The 17,672-nt window shown below is 52.2% G+C and overlaps 1 protein-coding gene across 1 annotated transcript in view; it reads right to left on the bottom strand.

Annotated features, from left to right (window-relative positions):
• Positions 1–17,672, bottom strand: part of MYO15A (myosin XVA) — a 139,935-nt gene that overhangs the window by 54,879 nt on the left and 67,384 nt on the right. The window contains exons 32-38 of the mRNA XM_015409244.1: positions 16,630–16,702; positions 14,542–14,730; positions 12,982–13,094; positions 10,949–11,040; positions 9,249–9,372; positions 6,895–6,954; positions 6,057–6,248 (exon numbers count right to left, since the gene is read on the bottom strand). Coding sequence (XP_015264730.1) covers positions 6,057–6,248; positions 6,895–6,954; positions 9,249–9,372; positions 10,949–11,040; positions 12,982–13,094; positions 14,542–14,730; positions 16,630–16,702 — 843 coding nt within the window. The remainder of the gene's footprint in view (positions 1–6,056; positions 6,249–6,894; positions 6,955–9,248; positions 9,373–10,948; positions 11,041–12,981; positions 13,095–14,541; positions 14,731–16,629; positions 16,703–17,672) is intronic.

Here is a 17,672-nt window from a genome sequence, read left to right on the forward strand (position 1 = left end):
GTTCTTCCTTGGCTTTTCCCTCCGTTGTTTTAGCAAACCCACCTCGGAGCAGAAATTCCCCTCTGCATTGCATGCTGCTTTCACTTTCTTTGATCATCGGGTTTTATGGTAGCCTCTACCCCGCATGCCGCTTTCACTTTCTTTGATCATTGTGTTTTATGGTAGCCTCTACACCGCATGCCTTTTTCACTTTCTTTTATCATCGGGTTTTATGGTACCTTCTGCATAGATTTTTGGCCATTCGGGGTGACTTTGCAATCAGTATGGGTGTTTGAATGTGGTTTTGAGCTGCAACGTGTCCTCAGTGTTGAGAAAATGTGGAGCGAATGCCGGATGCTGAATCGTCCTGAGTTAATTTTATGCCCGACAGGAAAAATGGACAGGTCTTTTTTTGTTTTTTTCCCCAGCCTGGGTAAAATATGGTGCCTTTGGGCAGGTGGGGAAATGTGAGAAGGCTGTTTCCCCCTCTAAAATTAACCCCGTTTATCTGCATTTAGAAACTGGGACGAATAAAGTATTTTAAAATGATCACGGACCTATTGTCTAATTGTTACCCGCAAAGCTCTTATCTCCTAAGATGACAGTTCCTGACAACACTTCATAAAGAATTCCACACAAGGGTGTGTGTGGGCATGCATATCTGTATTTGTGCGGCATCGAAGCTGTGCGCAGCAACAAGCCAAATCCTGCAACCTGCGTTTCCACATTAAACTACTGTGAATGATTCTCTTGTTGTGCATAACTGACCCCACAATCGTTTGGTGCCATACAAGGATCCGGGAGACCCAAGTTCAAATCCGCGCTCTGCTGCAGAAGCTCGGGTGAGTCTAAACTCTCAGCCTGACCTACTTCGCAGGGTCGTTTTTAAAAGGGGAGGCAAATTATGTAAACCAGTTTGGGTCCCCGTTGTGGAAAAAGGAAGGGTATAAATAAAGTGAATACATTAATATTTTGTTCTGGTCTGCTTAATTGCAGGAAAGGGCAAGAATTTATCATGGGCTCAGTAGTAGAGCCCCTGCTTGGGATGTAGAAGGTCCCAGGTTCAATCCCTGACATCTCCGGTTAAAAGGAGGCAGGAGGTGATGGGAAAGACCTTTCTCTGCCTGAGACCCTGGGGAGCTTTAAAAATCAGTTGTGGCTCAGTGGCAGAGCCTCCGCTTGGCATGCAGAAGGCCCCAGGTTCAGTCCCCAGCAGGCAGGAGGTGATGGGAAAGACCTCAGCCTGAGACCTTGGAGAGCTGTAAAGAGGGGCTATGGCTCAATGGCAGAACCTCTGCTTGGCATGCAGAAGGTCCCAGGTTCCATCTCCGGCATCTCCAATTAAAAGGATCAGGTAAGAGATGACGGGAAAGACCTCCGCCTGAGACCCCGGAGAGCTGTAAAGAGGAGGCTGTGGCTCAGCGGTAGAGCCTCTGCTTGGCATACAGAAGGTCCCAGGTTCAATCCCCAGCATCTCCACCATTTGAATCCCACACTATCTTGCACGGCTCACCCAAAAACCCACATGTCCAAGCATTCTATTCTAGCACCTTCTCTGGAGAAGAGAGAGGACCTCAGCCAGAGACATGCGAAGCCAAAGAAAACCCACAGCCCCCTGTTCAAAGAGGCAATTTTCCGTAGCCTCTATTTCCCCACTTACCTGTTTTCTGAAGGGGAGGCCTGTCTCGCAGGAGGCTGGGAGCTGCTGCGGTTCCTTCCACTGTCCTTTCCTCAGCTTCCCTCTGCCAAGCAGTGAAAGGAAAAACTGATAAACTGCATTCCCCGAAGATAGTTGCAGAGGGCAGCCGAGCTGGCCCACAGTGGAAGAGCCGGATTCGAGTCCATGAGCGCCTTAGAGCCCAAAAAGATTTTTCAGGATACGAGCTTCCAAGAGAGCTTCGATTCTTGAAAACTCATACCTCCCAAAATCTTGTTGGGCTGTGACGCGCTATCGGACTCAAATCTTGCCGATAGACTGCAAACCTCCCGAGACTGATCTTTGAGTTCGAATATTCCAGAGCTGGATTGTGGATCCCAGGAACAAACCTAGAATAAACTTCTAGAGCCCCTGAGCATCAAACGCCGGAGACCACTGACTCTTGAGCAGTGTTCCCTCTCAGCGGAGTTAGTGTGAGCTAGCTCACAGTTTTTTTAGCCTCCGGTTTGCAGCGTTTTGTCTCAGCTCAGGAAGGAGGGCTCCAGAGCAAACTAATTTATGCAGGAGCCCAATCGCTGGCTCCCAACTTTAATGCCAGTAGCTTGCAAAGTACAAGTTTTGCTCACAGGTGTTCCCTTTGCAAGCAGTGTTCCCTCTAAGCCGAGTTAGTGTGAGCCAGCTCACAGTTTTTTAGCCTCCAGCTCACACATTTTTGCCTTCACTCAGGAAGTATGGCTACGGAGCAAACTAATTGATGCCGTAGCCAAATAGCTCGCTCCCAACTTTAATGCCAGTAGCTCGTAAAATACAATTTTTGTTCACAGGACTCCACAGCTTAGAGGGAAGCATAGCTCCTGAGTCCCCCCCTCCTTGTCTTCTCTGTCCCACTTCATGGAGGAGGAGGAGGAGGAGGAGGAGGAAGAGGAAGAGGAAGAGGAAGAGGAAGAGGAAGAGGAAGAGGAAGAAGAAGAAGAAGAAGAAGAAGAAGAAGAAGAAGAAGAAGAAGAAGAAGAAGAAGAGATTGGATTTATACCCTGCCCTTCACTTGGAGTCTCAGAGCTATCTCTACCCTAAAGTTTCCCAACCCACCTGGTTTTCCGAAACCTGGGCCATCTCAGCAGAACAGTATTGTGGATTCGGATGCCTGCGTTTCCCAAGAGGATAGCAGCGGGGGGTGGGGGTTGGGGAGGGTGACGGTGGATCTGCCTGTCTCCCAGATGAGTGAAATGAATACAGACAAGCCACACGCATGCAGGTATCCAATATCGGGCATCTTCAGGTCACCAGCGAAGGTTATAGCAACAGAAAAGCGGCCTTCCTCACAGCGGTGGCACAGAGGATTTATCCTCTGATTAACATCTGAACTGAACAGAGCTGCTGTCAGTTCTAGCTCGCGCTGGTGTGAGCTACCAGCCTTGTCCCCAGCTCGCCGTCCACCCAGCGGTTCGAAAGCTTCGGCGAGTAGATAAAATGGGTACCACTCCTTAGAGAGGGTGGGCACACTAACCCCCCCCCCGTGGGGGAGGTGTTAGCCGGCAAATGGAATGTCCAGCTCGTAAGCTCATAAGCTTGGGAAAAGACCTCTTCGGCATTAAGAAGCCTGTGATGGGCCATTCCGACCAGGCGGTGGCAGTGCAGTGCAATGACTCAAAAAGCAGTCCTGGAAGATCCAATGTCATCAAGCCAAGCCGAAGTGAATGCCGTCCGGAACACGTCTGAACCCTTCAGCTGAACAAAATCCCCGCCGGCTGCAAACTTGTGTGATTTAAAGAATTATATGTTGTCCTCCCTTACCCTGTCATTGTTAGTCCCTCATGAAAACCTGTGTAACTGTAAATCGCTCAGAGCCAGCAGTTCTGCAAGGATTGAGCGATCATCGAAAGGTATGATGATGATGATGATGATGATGATGATGATGATGATGATGATGTTCAGGATCTAAGATCAGAGCCTTATCTAGGCCTGCACAACTAGCCTGAAGCCATCCTGTGAGCCGTATCTTGCCATTTTTCAGGGGCAGGACAGTCCTCTGGGGTTCAAAACATGGAGTGTGTTATGTATTGGGACTGAACCATTCCAGGTATGTCACACCAGAGACTGGCTGAGCTTGGAGCCCAAGGACAATAGCCGGCAGGGATTCTGGAAGTAACCAATCAAGTAGTCATGTTATGTAAATAGCCTATCGTTGGGAGTGGGGTGTGTTTGGGTGTGGCAATTGCATGCTATTTAACAGAGCTGTGGCTCTGGGGTCTCGTCTTGCTCTTGCTGAAATCACAAATAAAGTTGAGCCGATCATTAGACTTGAGCCTGCTCATCCACGGAACCCACTCTTTAACAGAGTGGCGGAATGGCATGGCATATGCGCAGCAAATAGAAGGTGCCAGGTTCAGTCCCCGGCATTGCCAGCAATACTCCCTCTAAGCTGTGGAGTCTTGTGAGCAAAAATCCTACTCTGTGAGCTACTGGCATTAAAACTGTGAGTGATCGATTTGGCTGCTGCATAAATTAGTTTGCTCTGGAGCCCTCCTTCCTGAGCTAAGGGGAAAATGTGTGAGCCGGAGGCTAAAAAGCTGTGAGCTGACTCACACTCACTCAGCTTAGAGGGAACACTGATTGCCAGTAAAAAGGATCAGGTGATGTGAAAAGCCTCCACTGGAAAGCCGTTGCTGGACAGAGTTAGGGTTGCCAACTCTGGGTTGGGAAATTCCTGGAGCACTGAGGGATGAAGTCTCAGGAGGGCAGGGTTTGGAAGAAGAAGAAGAAGAAGATATTGGATTTACCCTTCATTTGGAGTCTCAGAGTGGCTTACAATCTCCTTTCCCTTCCCCTCCCCACAACAGATACCCTGTGAGGTAGGTGGGCTGAGAGAGCTCTGACAGAAATTGCTCTTTTTCAAGGACAGCTCTGACAGAACTGTGGCTTGCCCAAGGTCATCCAGCCAGGTACAAGTGGAGGAGTGGGGAATCAAACCCAGTCCTCCCAGATTAGAGTCCGCGCACTTATCCACGACACCAAACTCTCTTCCCTGCTCCATTACCTGACAGGCCAAAGAGAGGGGGGAATGTAAGTATACGATTACCCTCTTCCATTGCTCCACTACCTGGCAGACGAAGGAAAGGAGGCATATGACTTCCCTCTTCCCTTGCACCACTACCTGGTGTGGGGCAAGGAGGGGAGAAAATGCAGGCCTACAACTCCTTTCTCTCCTTGCTCCAGTACCTGGCGGGCCTTCTTGGGAGGTTTTCAAACAGAGGCTTGGATGGCCATCTGACAGCAGTGCTGATTCTGCAAACTTTGGGCAGATCACGAGAAGGGAGGGCAGGGAGGGTTGCCTCGCAGCTTCATTCTCGCAGCCCTTTCTTACACGACCAGGGGAATGCGGCCAGGGGTCATTTCCTGCAGGAGCACACAGGAGCAGAGCTCTGGCAGTAAAGAGCCCAGGGGGCGGGCACATGCAACAAGCCCCACCCCCTGCTCCCAGCAGCCCTCAGTCAGGCCACGAGGAGCAAGAAGCAGCCAAGTAAGTTGCAGAGGGGCTCCCCCATCCAAAACAGTCCAGTGGCACCTTTAAGACCAGGTTTTATTCAGGTACAAGCTCTTCCTCCTCTGCGGGGACAGATCTGCACATTCCCTCCCTCCCAATAGCTAGCAATCCAAAACAGCCCAGTAGAGCCTGAGCAGTGGGTGTTGCCTTCTGACACACTTCCGGTGACGTCAGGGGGTGTGTGGCATATGCAAATGAGTTGTGCAAATGAGTTATGCAAATGAGCTCCTGCACCTCTTTTTCTACGAAATGACCCGTGGAAATGCCGATTGCCACTTTGGGGTCAGGAGGGGATTTTTCTCCAGCCCAGTTTGGCCAGGGATCCTGGAGGGGTTTTTTTTTTTGCCATCCTCTGGGTGTGGAACAGCGGTCACTGGGCGTGATGGTGAATGTCCTGCATGGTGGAGGGGGTTGGACGAGATGACCCTGGAGGTCCCTTCCAATCGATGGTTCTATGATTCTAGGAAGAGGGGGAAATGCAGACATACGTGTGCCCTCTCCCCTTGCGCCACCCCCTGGTAGGCCAAGGAGGGGGTCATGCCTATGAGTACACTCTCCAGTTACCCACACAGAACCAAATCTCCCCAGTCTTCTCAGGCACATTCTGCCTTGCCCTCCTTTGGGTTGCCAACTCCCTGGAGGGGCTTTTCCTCTATACTCTCCAGTAGCCGCCCTTATGGTCCACAGGAAAGCCCAATGGACCATTGGGGTTCCCCACTGAAGGTACCAGGATCTTCAGTTTTCCTTCCAAGCTTAGAGGCCTCCTGCTACCCAGCACCCGGTTACCGCGGGGACAGACTGCTGGCTTGAGCACCCCTGAGGTAATAGCCGCTTGCCCGGGGACTTTGTTGACTCCTTTATGTGTAAGAGACTCACCCGGAGAGATGGAGCTGTGAGAGGCCTGGGGCCCGATCCACCTGTCTTGTGGGCCCTGGTAGGACTTCGCTGGGAGGAAGATCTGAAACTGGATCCCTGGGCGGCCCCGGAGAAGGACGAGCCAGTCGCCGCCACCGATCCCTCCTGCTGCCGCCGCCGGAGAGCGGCCACCTGTTGCGACATATGGCGGGCCTGTCCGAAAAACAAAAGGAGCGCGTGAGTGGCGGCCTCCTCCCGCACAAGTTTTTACAGGGGGGATATCTGCCTGCCATACAGGTGTCAAAGGCATGGGGGGCTGCTGGGAAAACAGAAGTGAATCGGAACTCCAGGAAGGAAAGTGATTGAGGCAATTTACTCTGAGGATGCTGAGTGCTGGACTGGATGGGCCACTGGCCTGATCCAACATGGCTTCTCTTACGTTCTTATGGCTGGGGCAGTGATGCTCTATATTCTTGGGGCCTGGGGGGCAACAGTGGGAGGGCTCCTGGAGTTCTGGCCCTGCTGGTGGACCTCCTGATGGCACCTGGGGTTTGGCCACTGTGTGACACAGAGTGCTGGACTGGATGGGCTACTGGCCAGATCCAACATTGCTTCTCTTATGTTCTTATGTCTGGGGCAGTGATGCTCTGTCTTCATGGTGCTTGGGGGGGGCAACAGTGGGAGGGCTCCTGGAGTTCTGGCCCTGCTGATGGACCTCCTGATGGCACCTGGGGTTTTGGCCACCGTGTGACACAGAGTGCTGGACTGGATGGGCCACTGGCCTGATCCAACATGGCTTCTCTCATGTTCTTACAGCTACCACTCCAGACTCCATTCTTCACAACTCTTCCCCCCTCACTAACCAGAAGCGCGTCTTGCTGGCTGAAGTAAGTTTTCTGCGTCTTGCCCTCGTTATTCCCTGCAAAGGGGGGGAAAAAAGAGCGAGAGCTGGCAAAGAAGGCGGAAAGCGTTCAGGGAGGCTGAGAGGACCCAAGGCCAGGCTTTGAGCCCCCTCACCTCCCGCTAAAAGGAATGCTAGAAGGCTGGGAAGAGGATTGCTAATCTGGAGATTTCCTGGAATTACAGCTGAACTCCAACTGTAGAGATAAATTCCCCTGGAGGAAATGGCTGCACCTCACTGACGTCAGTCCCCTCTCTAAAACTCACCCAGGCTCCAATCCCCAAATCTCCGGGAATTTCCCAACCTGGAGTTGGCAACCGTAACATGGACTGTAGAGGAGCCAGCATTCAAAACCGGAAGAAGAAGAGGAGGAGGAGGAGGAGGAAGAAGAGATTGGATTTATACCCCACCCTTCACTCGGAGTCTCAAAGCGGCTTACAATCTCCTTTCCCTCCCCCTCCCCACAACAGACACCCTGGGAGGTAGGCAGGGCTGAGAGAGCTCTCTTGAGGACTGCCCTTGAGAGAACAGCTCTGAAAGAACTTGTGACTGACCCAAGGTCCCGCCAGCAGCTGCATGTGGAGTAGGAGTGGGGACTCAAACTCTGTTCTCCCAGATTAGCATCCGCACACTTAACCACTACACCAAACTGGCTCTCCCGGATCTGCCGGATAGGGTTGGATGTGCCGGATAGGGTTGCCAGCGTCCAGGTGGGGCCTAGGGATCTCCCGCTTTTAAGACTGATCTCCAGCTGACAGAGATCAGCTCCCCTGGAGAAAATGGCTGCTTTGGAGGGTGGACTCTACGGCATTGTACCGTGCTGAAGCCCCTCCCCTCCCCAAACCCCGCCCTCTCCTGGCTCCACCCCCAAAGCCTCCAGGTATTTTCCAACCCAGACCTGGCAACCCTACTACTGGATTTAGGCATTTGCATTTATTTATTTATATTCCACTTTTCAGGGCTACATGGGCCTAACCCTCCTTCGTTTTCTCACAACAACCCTGTGAGGTAGGCCAGGCTCAAAGTTTGTGATGGGCCCATGGTCGCCCAGAGGGTTTCCATGGAAATCTAGGTGGCATAAACGTGTGTCTGTGTGAGGGTCTCTCATCCAGGCCTCAATGAGACTCTAACCCTGCTTACCCCTCTGCGAGGCACAGAGATCATAGATCCAAGCCCCTTTCAGCCTTGTACTCAGCTCCCGGGGCTTGGGTGGGCAGGGGGGGGAGAGACAAGGCCGGGCCGAGAAACACGGCGGTGGCGGGGGGGGGGGGCAGCATCTGAAGGCCTTTCTTGGGCCCTGTGCTCCAGCGCTGGGCCGAGAAAGGCAGCGGCGGGGGAGGGGGGGCAGTCAGCCTCTGAAGGCCTTCCTCGGGACCTGCGCTCCGGTGCCGGGCTGCAACTTACTTTCCTTCTGCCTCCTCATGGCCCGACTAATGGCTGATGGGAGCAGGGGGCGGGGCTTGGTCATGTGCCCGCCCCCCAGCTCCTCACTCTCGGAGCGCTGCTCCGGTGCGCTCCGGGGCCAACTGACCCCTGATCTTATTGATAGAGGTTATATATTACAGGCTTGTCTATGAAGAGAGAATAACAGTGCCTCAGCAGAAAAAAAATTGATGGGCCCCTAGTCCCTGCAGGGCCCCTAGGCTCCAGCTTAGTCAGCCTTATAGAAGAAGAAGAAGAGGAGGAGCAGGAGGAGGAGGAGTTGATCTTTATACCTTCACTCGGAGTCTCAGAGCGACTCCTTTCCCTTCCCCTCCCCACAACAGACACTCTGTGAGGTAGGTGGGGCTGAGAGAGCTCTTCCCAGAACTGCCCTTTCAAGGACAGCTCTTGTCAGAACTATGCCTTGCCCAAGGTCATCCAGCAGGTGCAAGTGGAGGAGTGGGGAATCAAACCCGGTTCTCCCAGATTAGAGTCCGCGCACTTAACCACTACACCAAACTGGCTCTGCCTCCCGGTGGGTGGGTGGAGAGCTCCCAGAATCACAGCTGAGATCAGACAGAATGACAGACAAGAGATCAGTTCCGCTGGAGAAAATGGCTGCTTTAGAAGGTGGACTCTACGGCATTGTACCTCTTGGAAGCCCCTCCTCTCCCAAGGCTCCACCCACCGAATTCCCAACCCGGACCTAGCAGCCCTCATGGGATCTCCTGCCATGGCGATTTCCACTGGCCACAACGTGGGCACAAAATGGGCTGGAGCCATCACCTCTGCAAGAGGGTGGCCCTGTGATAGGGGGTGTGGACTGCTACTGCTGCAAGCTGGTGCCCCGTGGCCCATTCGGGCACCGAACGAGGTTACCGAGCACTCACCAAACACCTGGGGCCTCTCAGGAGACCTCCCGTCACCACGACTCTGTCTGTTGTCGCCGTGGCCTCCTCCCACGCCGCCTCCGCCTTTCATCCTGTAGGTAATGGCCGCTGACTTCTCTAAATCCTGGGCCAGCGACACAACAAATTCTTTATTGGCTCCGACCCATTTCCCGCTTTGCCAACAAACCATAAGACCCGAACAGGAACAGAGGCAGGTGTGGCTGCGTTTGAACCTCATCCATGGGTTATTCCCTCGACAAATTATGGGAACCCGTGGGCACTCAATGAAATTGCTGAGCAGTCGGGGTTAGAATGGACAAAAGGAAGCACTTCTTCACCCAAAGAGGGATTAATGCATTGAATTCACTGCCACAGGAGGGGGTGGCAGCTACAAGTATGGAGGGATTCAAGAGGGAATTGGATAAACATATGGAGCAGAGGTCCATCAGTGGCTATTAGCCACAAGGTATAGATAGGAACTCTCAGTCTGGGGCAAGCGATGCTTTGTATTCTTGGTGCTTGGGGGGGGGTGCAACAGTGGGAGGGCTTCTAGTGTCCTGGCCCCACTGCTGGACCTCCTGATGGCACCTGGTATTTCTGGCCACTGTGTGACAGAGTATTGGACTGGATGGGCCATTGGCCTGATCTAACATTGGCTTCTCTTATGTTCTCAATATGGAGCAGAGGTCCATCAGTGGCTATTAGCCACCAGGTATAGATAGGGGCTCTCAGTCTGGGTCAAGTGATGCTCTGTATTCTTGGTGCTTGGGGGGGGCAACAGTGGGAGGGCTTCTAATGTCCTGGCCCCACTGATGGACCTCCTGATGGCACCTGGTATTTCTGGCCACTGTGTGACAGAGTGTTGGACTGGATGGGCCATTGGCCTGATCCAACATTGGCTTCTCTTATGTTCTTATGTCTGGGGCAACGGATGCTCTGTCTTCTTGGTGCTTCAGAGGAGGGGCAACAGTGGGAGGGCTCCTAGTGTCCTGGCCCCACTGGTGGACCTCCTGATGGCACCTGGTATTTGTGGCCACTGTGTGACACAGAGTGTTGGACTGGATGGGCCACTGGCCTGATCCAACATTGCCTTCTCTTATGTTCTTATGTTTCCTTCACCGTGGTGACAATAGGGTATCTCGTTCCTGGGAAGGTTTGTGTTTGTTACGTCCCCTCCCCCCCGGGCATCTTCCCTGGGTCCATTCTAGGGTCGCCATCCTCCGGACGGGGCCTGGAGATCTCCCGGAATTATAGTTGCTCTCCAGATTACAGAGCTCAGTTTCCCTCAAGAAAATGGCTGCTTTGGAGCATTCTACCCTGCAGAGGTCCCTCCCCTTCCCAAACCCAGCCCTCCCCAGGCTCTAACCCCAAATCTCCAGGAATTTCCCAACCTGGAGTTGGCAACCCTAGGAACTGGGCACGGCCAGGTGACACTTTTGCCCAGCAAGGCTTCTGATCGGCCACTGGAGATTTTATGGCCTGTGCGGATTTTTAAAAACACTGCTTCAGCGGCAGCCGGCAACACAAACGGTGTGACTGAAGGTAAGTCTCGGCAGCCATTTTGTGGCTGTCTCCGCCTCCTCCGGCAGCCATTTTGTGACTGCGATCAGCACACTATGTCATAATCCCAAAGGGGCCTGCAGGCTCAAAAGGGTTGGGGACCCCTTCTCTTAACACTGGGGGAAACCACAATTCCTTACCCCATTCCCATAGGAGAGGACTGGGTCAAAAAGGCTGTCCAGGTAACGGTCCAAACCCTTCTGGCTCCGGGACTCACTGAAGGTGTCCGAATCTGCTTCCGAGTCCAGAAAGGGGGAAAGAAGAAGAAGAAGAAGAAGAGATTGGATTTATACCCCGCCCTTCACTACCCAAAGGAGTCTCAGAGTGGCTTACAAACTCCTTTCCCTTCCCCTCCTCACAACAGACACCCTGTGAGGTAGGTGGGGCTGAGAGAGCTCTTGACAGAAACTGCTCTGTTTCAAGAACAGCTCTTACCAGAACTACAGCTTGCCCAAGGTCATCCAGCAGCTGCGAGTGGAGGAGTGGGGAATCAAAGCCGGTTCTCCCAGATTAGAGTCCGCACTCCTAACCACTACACCAAACTGGCCGATTAGTCCCAAAAGATTTCCTGAATGAGTGTACGTAAGTGTCTCGATGAACATTTTGGGCCCAAATATTGGGGTCGCTAGGAAACAGAAGCCGAGCCTCCTGTAGAATTACCAGCTTGATAGAAAAGGGAATTTTTGCCAGGGCAAAGTTACTCCATAGGTTGGCATTACGACATGGCAATGTGAATGCACCAGGACTCCCTCTGATATCTATCTATCTATCTATCTATCTATCTATCTATCTATCTATCTATCCATCCTAATCTAATCTATCTGTCTATTTACCTACCTACCTACCTACCTACCTACCAATGTTTCCTCTAAGCCGTGGAGTCTTGTGAGCAAAAATTCTACTTTGTGAGCAGCTGGCATTAAAGTTGTGAGCAAGTGATTTGGCTGCTGCATAAATGAGTTGGCTCTGGAGCCCTCCTTCCTGAGCTAAGACAAAAATGGGTGAGCTGGAGGCTAAAAAACGGTGAGCTAGCTCACACTAACTCAGCTTGGAGGGAACACTGCTACCTACCAGTGTTCCCTCTAAGCTGAGTTAGTGTGAGCTAGCTCAGTTTTTTAGCCTCTGGCTCACACATTTTTGTCTCAGCTCCGGAAGGGATGGCTCCAGAGCAAACTAAGCAGGCAGGAGGTGATGGGAAAGACCTCCGTCTGCGACCCTGGAGAGCTGTAAAGAGGGGCTGTGGCTCAGTGGAAGAGCCTCTGCTTGGCATGCAGAAGGTCCCAGGTTCAGTCCCCAGTGGCATCTCCAGTTAAAAAGGACCAGGCAGGAGGTGATGGGAAAGACCTCCGCCTGAGACTCTGGAGAGGAGCTGCCAGTCTGAGTAGGCAATATTGACATTGGTCCTTTCCGCACTTGGATCTCACCCCTGGTTTTATCAGAGTTCAACTCGCCACACAATACCTTGCATTTATCCCTGGTTGTAACAGCGTCCGTTTATACCGGGACAAGTGTGGGGCAAAACCAGGGCGACCTCAATGTAATGTGGAAACAAAAAATGACCCGAGGTAATTGCAGGGGTGAACTCGAGCGTAGTGTAGCATGTAAGTTCAGGGACAGGGTTGAACCAGGATTGAAGGTCTAATGCGGAATCACCCGCTGGACCGATTTCACATTAGCCTTTGTCCCGCGCTCACTCTTCCATTCTCCTCGCTTGTTTTGGTCAATTTCTCACCATGAGACCCACGGCCGCCTTTTGACCCGCGTCTTCCCCCAATTTGCCCCACCTCAGCGTGATCCTTGATTTCCCAGACGTTTCCTGTTGCCTCACGGTGAAGCCAAAACACACACACAGTTTTTCCACGCCCACTTGCCCGCCCCATTCATCTGCCACTCCTCGTTGTGTGTGTGTGTGTGTGTTTTTTAAAGAGTTATAAAAGGGGAGGGGCATATGGGAAAGGCTAGGAGGATGAAGAAAGGGGACTGGGAGGAGGGAAGTGGCCGCGTGCCAAAAGCTTTAATGGTAAATCCGTTAGAACAATCCGGGGCAAACTACCCCGCATGGAACCAGAGGCAAGTACCGCGTGCGATATCGGTCCTGGTGATTTCAGAAAAGCTGTGTCACATGTGCACCTCTCCCGTTCCCGTCCCCCAAAGCTAAGAGGGGAGTTCTCACCATGACTGCAGTATCCCTCGGAGTCAGGCAGGTTGGTGGGGGCCATGGTGGGGGCCTTTGTAGGTGGCGGCGGAGGGACCTCCCCATCCGAGTCCAAACCGTGTCTGAATACTCTAATCAGAAAAGGGGAGAAAGGGGGTGGGCAGTGGGTTTGGGGTGAAGAGGAGGGGGGGAAATCAGGCTTTAAATCAGGCATGGCTAAGGAGTGCCAGTTTCTCAGGTTTGCCTGCCCTACCTAATAGGGCCATTATGCAGATAAAACATAGGAACAGTTCCTTGCTTTGAGAACATGAGTACATTGGAAGAGCCCTACTGGATAACACCAGTGAGGGTCCATCTAGTCCAACATCCTGTCTCACACAGTGGCCAACCGGTTCATCTGGAGGGCCAACAACGGGGCACAGAGGCCGAGGCCTCCCCCTGAGAAGAACCTCAGAAGACCCCTGCTGGACCAGACCGGTGAGGTTCCATCTAGTCCAGCATCCTGTCTCACACAGGGGCCAGCCAGTTCCTCTGGAGGGCCAACCACAGGGCAGAGAGGCTAAGGTCTTCCTCTGAGAAGAACCTGAGAAGAGCCCTGCTGGATCAGACCAGGGAGGGTCCATTTTGTCCAGCCTCCTGTCTCACACAGTGGCCAAGCAATTCCTCTGGAGGACCAGCAACAGGGCATGGAGGCCGAGGCCGAGGCCTCCCCCTGAGAAGAACCTCAGAAGTGCCCTGCTGGATCAGACCAGTGAGGGTCCATTTTGTCCAGCCTCCTGTCTCACAAGGGCCAGCAGCAAGCCATGGAGGCCAAGACCTCCACCTGAGAAAAACCACAGAAGAGCCCTGCTGGATCAGACCAGGGAGGGGCCATCTAGTCCAGCATCCTGCCTTACACAGTGGCCAACCAGTTCCTCTGGAGGGCCAACAACAGGGCAGCGAGGCCAAGGCCTTCCCCTGAGAAGAACCTCAGAAGAGCCCTGCTGGATCAGACCAGGGAGGGGCCATCTAGTCCAGCATCCTGCCTTACACAGTGGCCAACCAGTTCCTCTGGAGGGCCAACAACAGGGCAGCGAGGCCAAGGCCTTCCCCTGAGAAGAACCTCAGAAGAGCCCTGCTGGATCAGACCAGGGAGGGGCCATCTAGTCCAGCATCCTGCCTTACACAGTGGCCAACCAGTTCCTCTGGAGGGCCAACAACAGGGCAGCGAGGCCAAGGCCTTCCCCTGAGAAGAACCTCAGAAGAGCCCTGCTGGATCAGACCAGGGAGGGGCCATCTAGTCCAGCATCCTGCCTTACACAGTGGCCAACCAGTTCCTCTGGAGGGCCAACAACAGGGCAGCGAGGCCAAGGCCTTCCCCTGAGAAGAACCTCAGAAGAGCCCTGCTGGATCAGACCAGGGAGGGGCCATCTAGTCCAGCATCCTGCCTTACACAGTGGCCAACCAGTTCCTCTGGAGGGCCAACAACAGGGCAGAGAGACCGAGGCCTTCCCCCGATGTTCTCTCTGTCGACTCTCTCCACCCCATGCATCATTTTATAAACCATCGTGCGTCGCCCCCATCTCCCGTGCCACCTACACTTTGCCACCGACAGTCTTTTCTGGACCTTCCGAGGCGACGATGAAATACGACTTCTGCTTCGGGAAACCCCTGATCAGCTCCAGGTCGGAGATCAGGTCCAGGACGTAGTCGTGGCCAGCCAGCTCGGCCCACTGGGCCCCGTCCTTCATTGTGACAGACCAGCCTCGCCAGCCGTCCATCAGTCCCCTGTCAAGAAGAACCAGCCTTGGTTTGGGGTGCCAACCTCCAGGTGAGTCCTGGCCCTTTTCCGGAATTCCCAACGGGTCTCCAGACTACAGAGATCTGTTCCCCTGGAGGAAATGGGAATTTTGGAAAGTGAACTGTAGGGTTCCCAGGTCCGTTCTGGCAACTGGCAGGGGATGGGGTGGGTGAACTTACCAGGAGTGGGAGGTGTTGGAAATATGTGAGTTGCAAGGTCTAAATTGCAGTCGTTATAGGGTTAATCTGTATACCTTGTGTGCTGTTGTTTAGCCTGACCCCAGAAGGAAACCTGGCTCAGAGCCAATGCAAACAAAGCCCAGGAAACTGAAGTCTGTTTACAAACATCATTGGTTAATGTAATCAGGTGATTTCCTTCTAGGGGTCAAGAAGAAAGAGAATCTCCATTACAGTTGTTGTTGAGAGACCATGTGGCCAGTCTGTAAAGCTGTAGAGATGTAGCCTTTGTTATTTTGTAGATTTCCCTGTGAACCCTTCCCTTAGAAATTAAAGATTTCTAAACAGAAAGAAATGCCTCCTCTCCAGTGGAGCAAAGATCCATTGCAAACCTCCAAGTATTTAAGTATTTTTGCCTATTTTTCCAACAGGAGGGAGGCCCAGGCTCTGTCGTTGGTGACATGGCGACATCACTTCTGGTGTGTACTGGAAGTGACATAATCACAATGGGATATCCCCATGAAGCTCTGGTATTTGGGCAGAAACTATGGTAAAAATGGCTTCTACCATAGAGTTTTTGCCCAAATGCCAGAGCATAGCCAGGACCACACCAATACGATGATGTCACTTCCAGTACGTGCCAGAAATAACGTTGTTGTGTTGCTGGCCATGTAGCCTGGGTGTCAAACTCACTCTGCATTTTATTGCTCGCTTGCCATAGTAACCGGGGGGGGGGGGGGGAGGTAAGGGAGAGTGTGAAACCTGCATACTTTCACTTTTGATGCATTATGAAGTTTCTTTGCACTTCTGCATTCTTTATCAAACCATGGTTTGTGAAAATCTGGTCTAGCCCATAGGTGCCCTAAATTGGAGCCTTTCAGGCCTTTTTGTAATTCCATCAAAATTTGTTTGTAATTCCTCCAGGCAAACCTCTATGTTATCTGCATTCACTGCTGGATTCGGCTGTAAATAAAACTTTATCCTATCCACTTTTGATGCTCTGAAGTAGAATGCAGCTTATCGTTCCTGGGAACCTGTATTGGCCTTGGGTCTCATCTTTCACTGCTGGGCTTTGTCTTGCATGTTGGGGGGATGGCGGCTCAGGGGAATGCTTAGCCGTTAACCTTTTGGCGGGTGGAATACCAGGGGGTGATTGGCTCTGTGAATTTTTATGCCCCCTGCTTGAACCTTGTATATCTGCTGCTTTCGTGCCTTGATCCTCAGTTCTAACACAGACCGTGTCCAGTCTGGATCCTATCAGTGTCTCAATAAACTTATCATTCTCCAGAGTGAATGTTAGGAACTGATTTGTCTGGGAGTCTGAACTGGGCTTCCCTTCAGCTTCTGATTGGCGGCAGGGCCTGGGGCCTGGGAGCGGGGGATCCCCACCTCCAGTGGGGGGCTGGCAACCGTAACTCTATGGTATACCACAAAGTATAGGAGAAACAGATGTCCTAGAGTGACATCACACATCCCCACTGAGTTTCCTCCCCCTTCAAACTCTGCCCTCCCCAAACTCCACACTCCAAATCTCCAGGGATTTCCCGACTGGGAATTGGCAACTCTAGAACCGTAACCCAGATATCTGGTGCTGGCTTGAAAAGTGATTTGCAGGGAACAGCAAAGATCAAGGTACCGATAAGCAGCTCAGGGCATCAACTGGGTCCCCGGCATGGATCCTCCTAGCAGACTTTCCCTACTCTCTCTTACCTGTGTTGCAGTACGTTTCCAGCCAGGCCTTCTCCTGTGGTCCAGGAATTGATGGGACACAAAAAGTGATCTCCTGTGGGGACAAAAAAAACCCCACACGACTTGAGAGAGATGTTCTCCTAGATAAGTTATTATGTTTGCCACAAGGGTTCCGATGGGACCCTGGAAAAATGCTGCTATTTTAAGAGTCTTTAAGAGAGCACGTGGATCCTAACTTTATCTTTACTCAGGGCTATTTTTGGGCAGGAACTCACAGGAACGGAGTTCCGGCTGGCTCCCGAGTTGGCCACGCCCAGCAGGAACTCATTAGCATAATAGGCCACACCCAACAGCAGAAACTCCTTAGGATTGGCTACATTAGGGGTGTGTGGCCTAACATGCAAAGGAGTTCCTGCTACAAAAAAAGGCCCTGGGTTTTGACAACAAACAAGGTAAACAGAATAACAAGCAAAAGGTGGGTGTGGCTGGATGACCACACTTCTGGTAACATGGGGGTGCGGCCTAATGTGCCAATGAGCTGTGCTGTCAGGGGTGTGGCCCAATATGCTAATGAGTTCCTGCTGTTGGGTGTGGCCTATTATGCTAATGAGTTCTGTCAGATGTACAGCCACTTTATATTTTATAATATTCTCAACTGTATTGCTCTGTTTTTATCTAATTCTGTTTTAATTGTTTTATATTTTATGTGAGCTGCCCTGAGCCTGCCATGGCGGCGGTGGGGTGGGGATATAAATTAAATGAATAAATTAATAAATTAATACTGAACCAGACCTTGGTCCATCAAAGTCGGTATTGTCTACTCAGACTGGCAGCTGCTCTTCCAGAGTCTCAGGCAGAGGTCTTTCACATCACCCACTGCCAAATCCTTTAACTGGAGAGGCCGGGGATTGAACCCGGGACCTTCTGCAAGCCAAGCAGATGCTCTGCCACTGCGCCACAGCCCATATAGTAGGAGATTCAAGTCCAGTAGCACCTTAAAGACCAACAAGATTTCCCGGGTACAGCTTTCGAGAGTCATCGTTCCCTTCATCAGATACAAGTAG

This window comes from Gekko japonicus, unplaced genomic scaffold (genome assembly GCF_001447785.1).
Source record: "Gekko japonicus isolate JY-2015 unplaced genomic scaffold, Gekko_japonicus_V1.1 scaffold103, whole genome shotgun sequence".
Classification (NCBI taxonomy): domain Eukaryota; kingdom Metazoa; phylum Chordata; class Lepidosauria; order Squamata; family Gekkonidae; genus Gekko; species Gekko japonicus.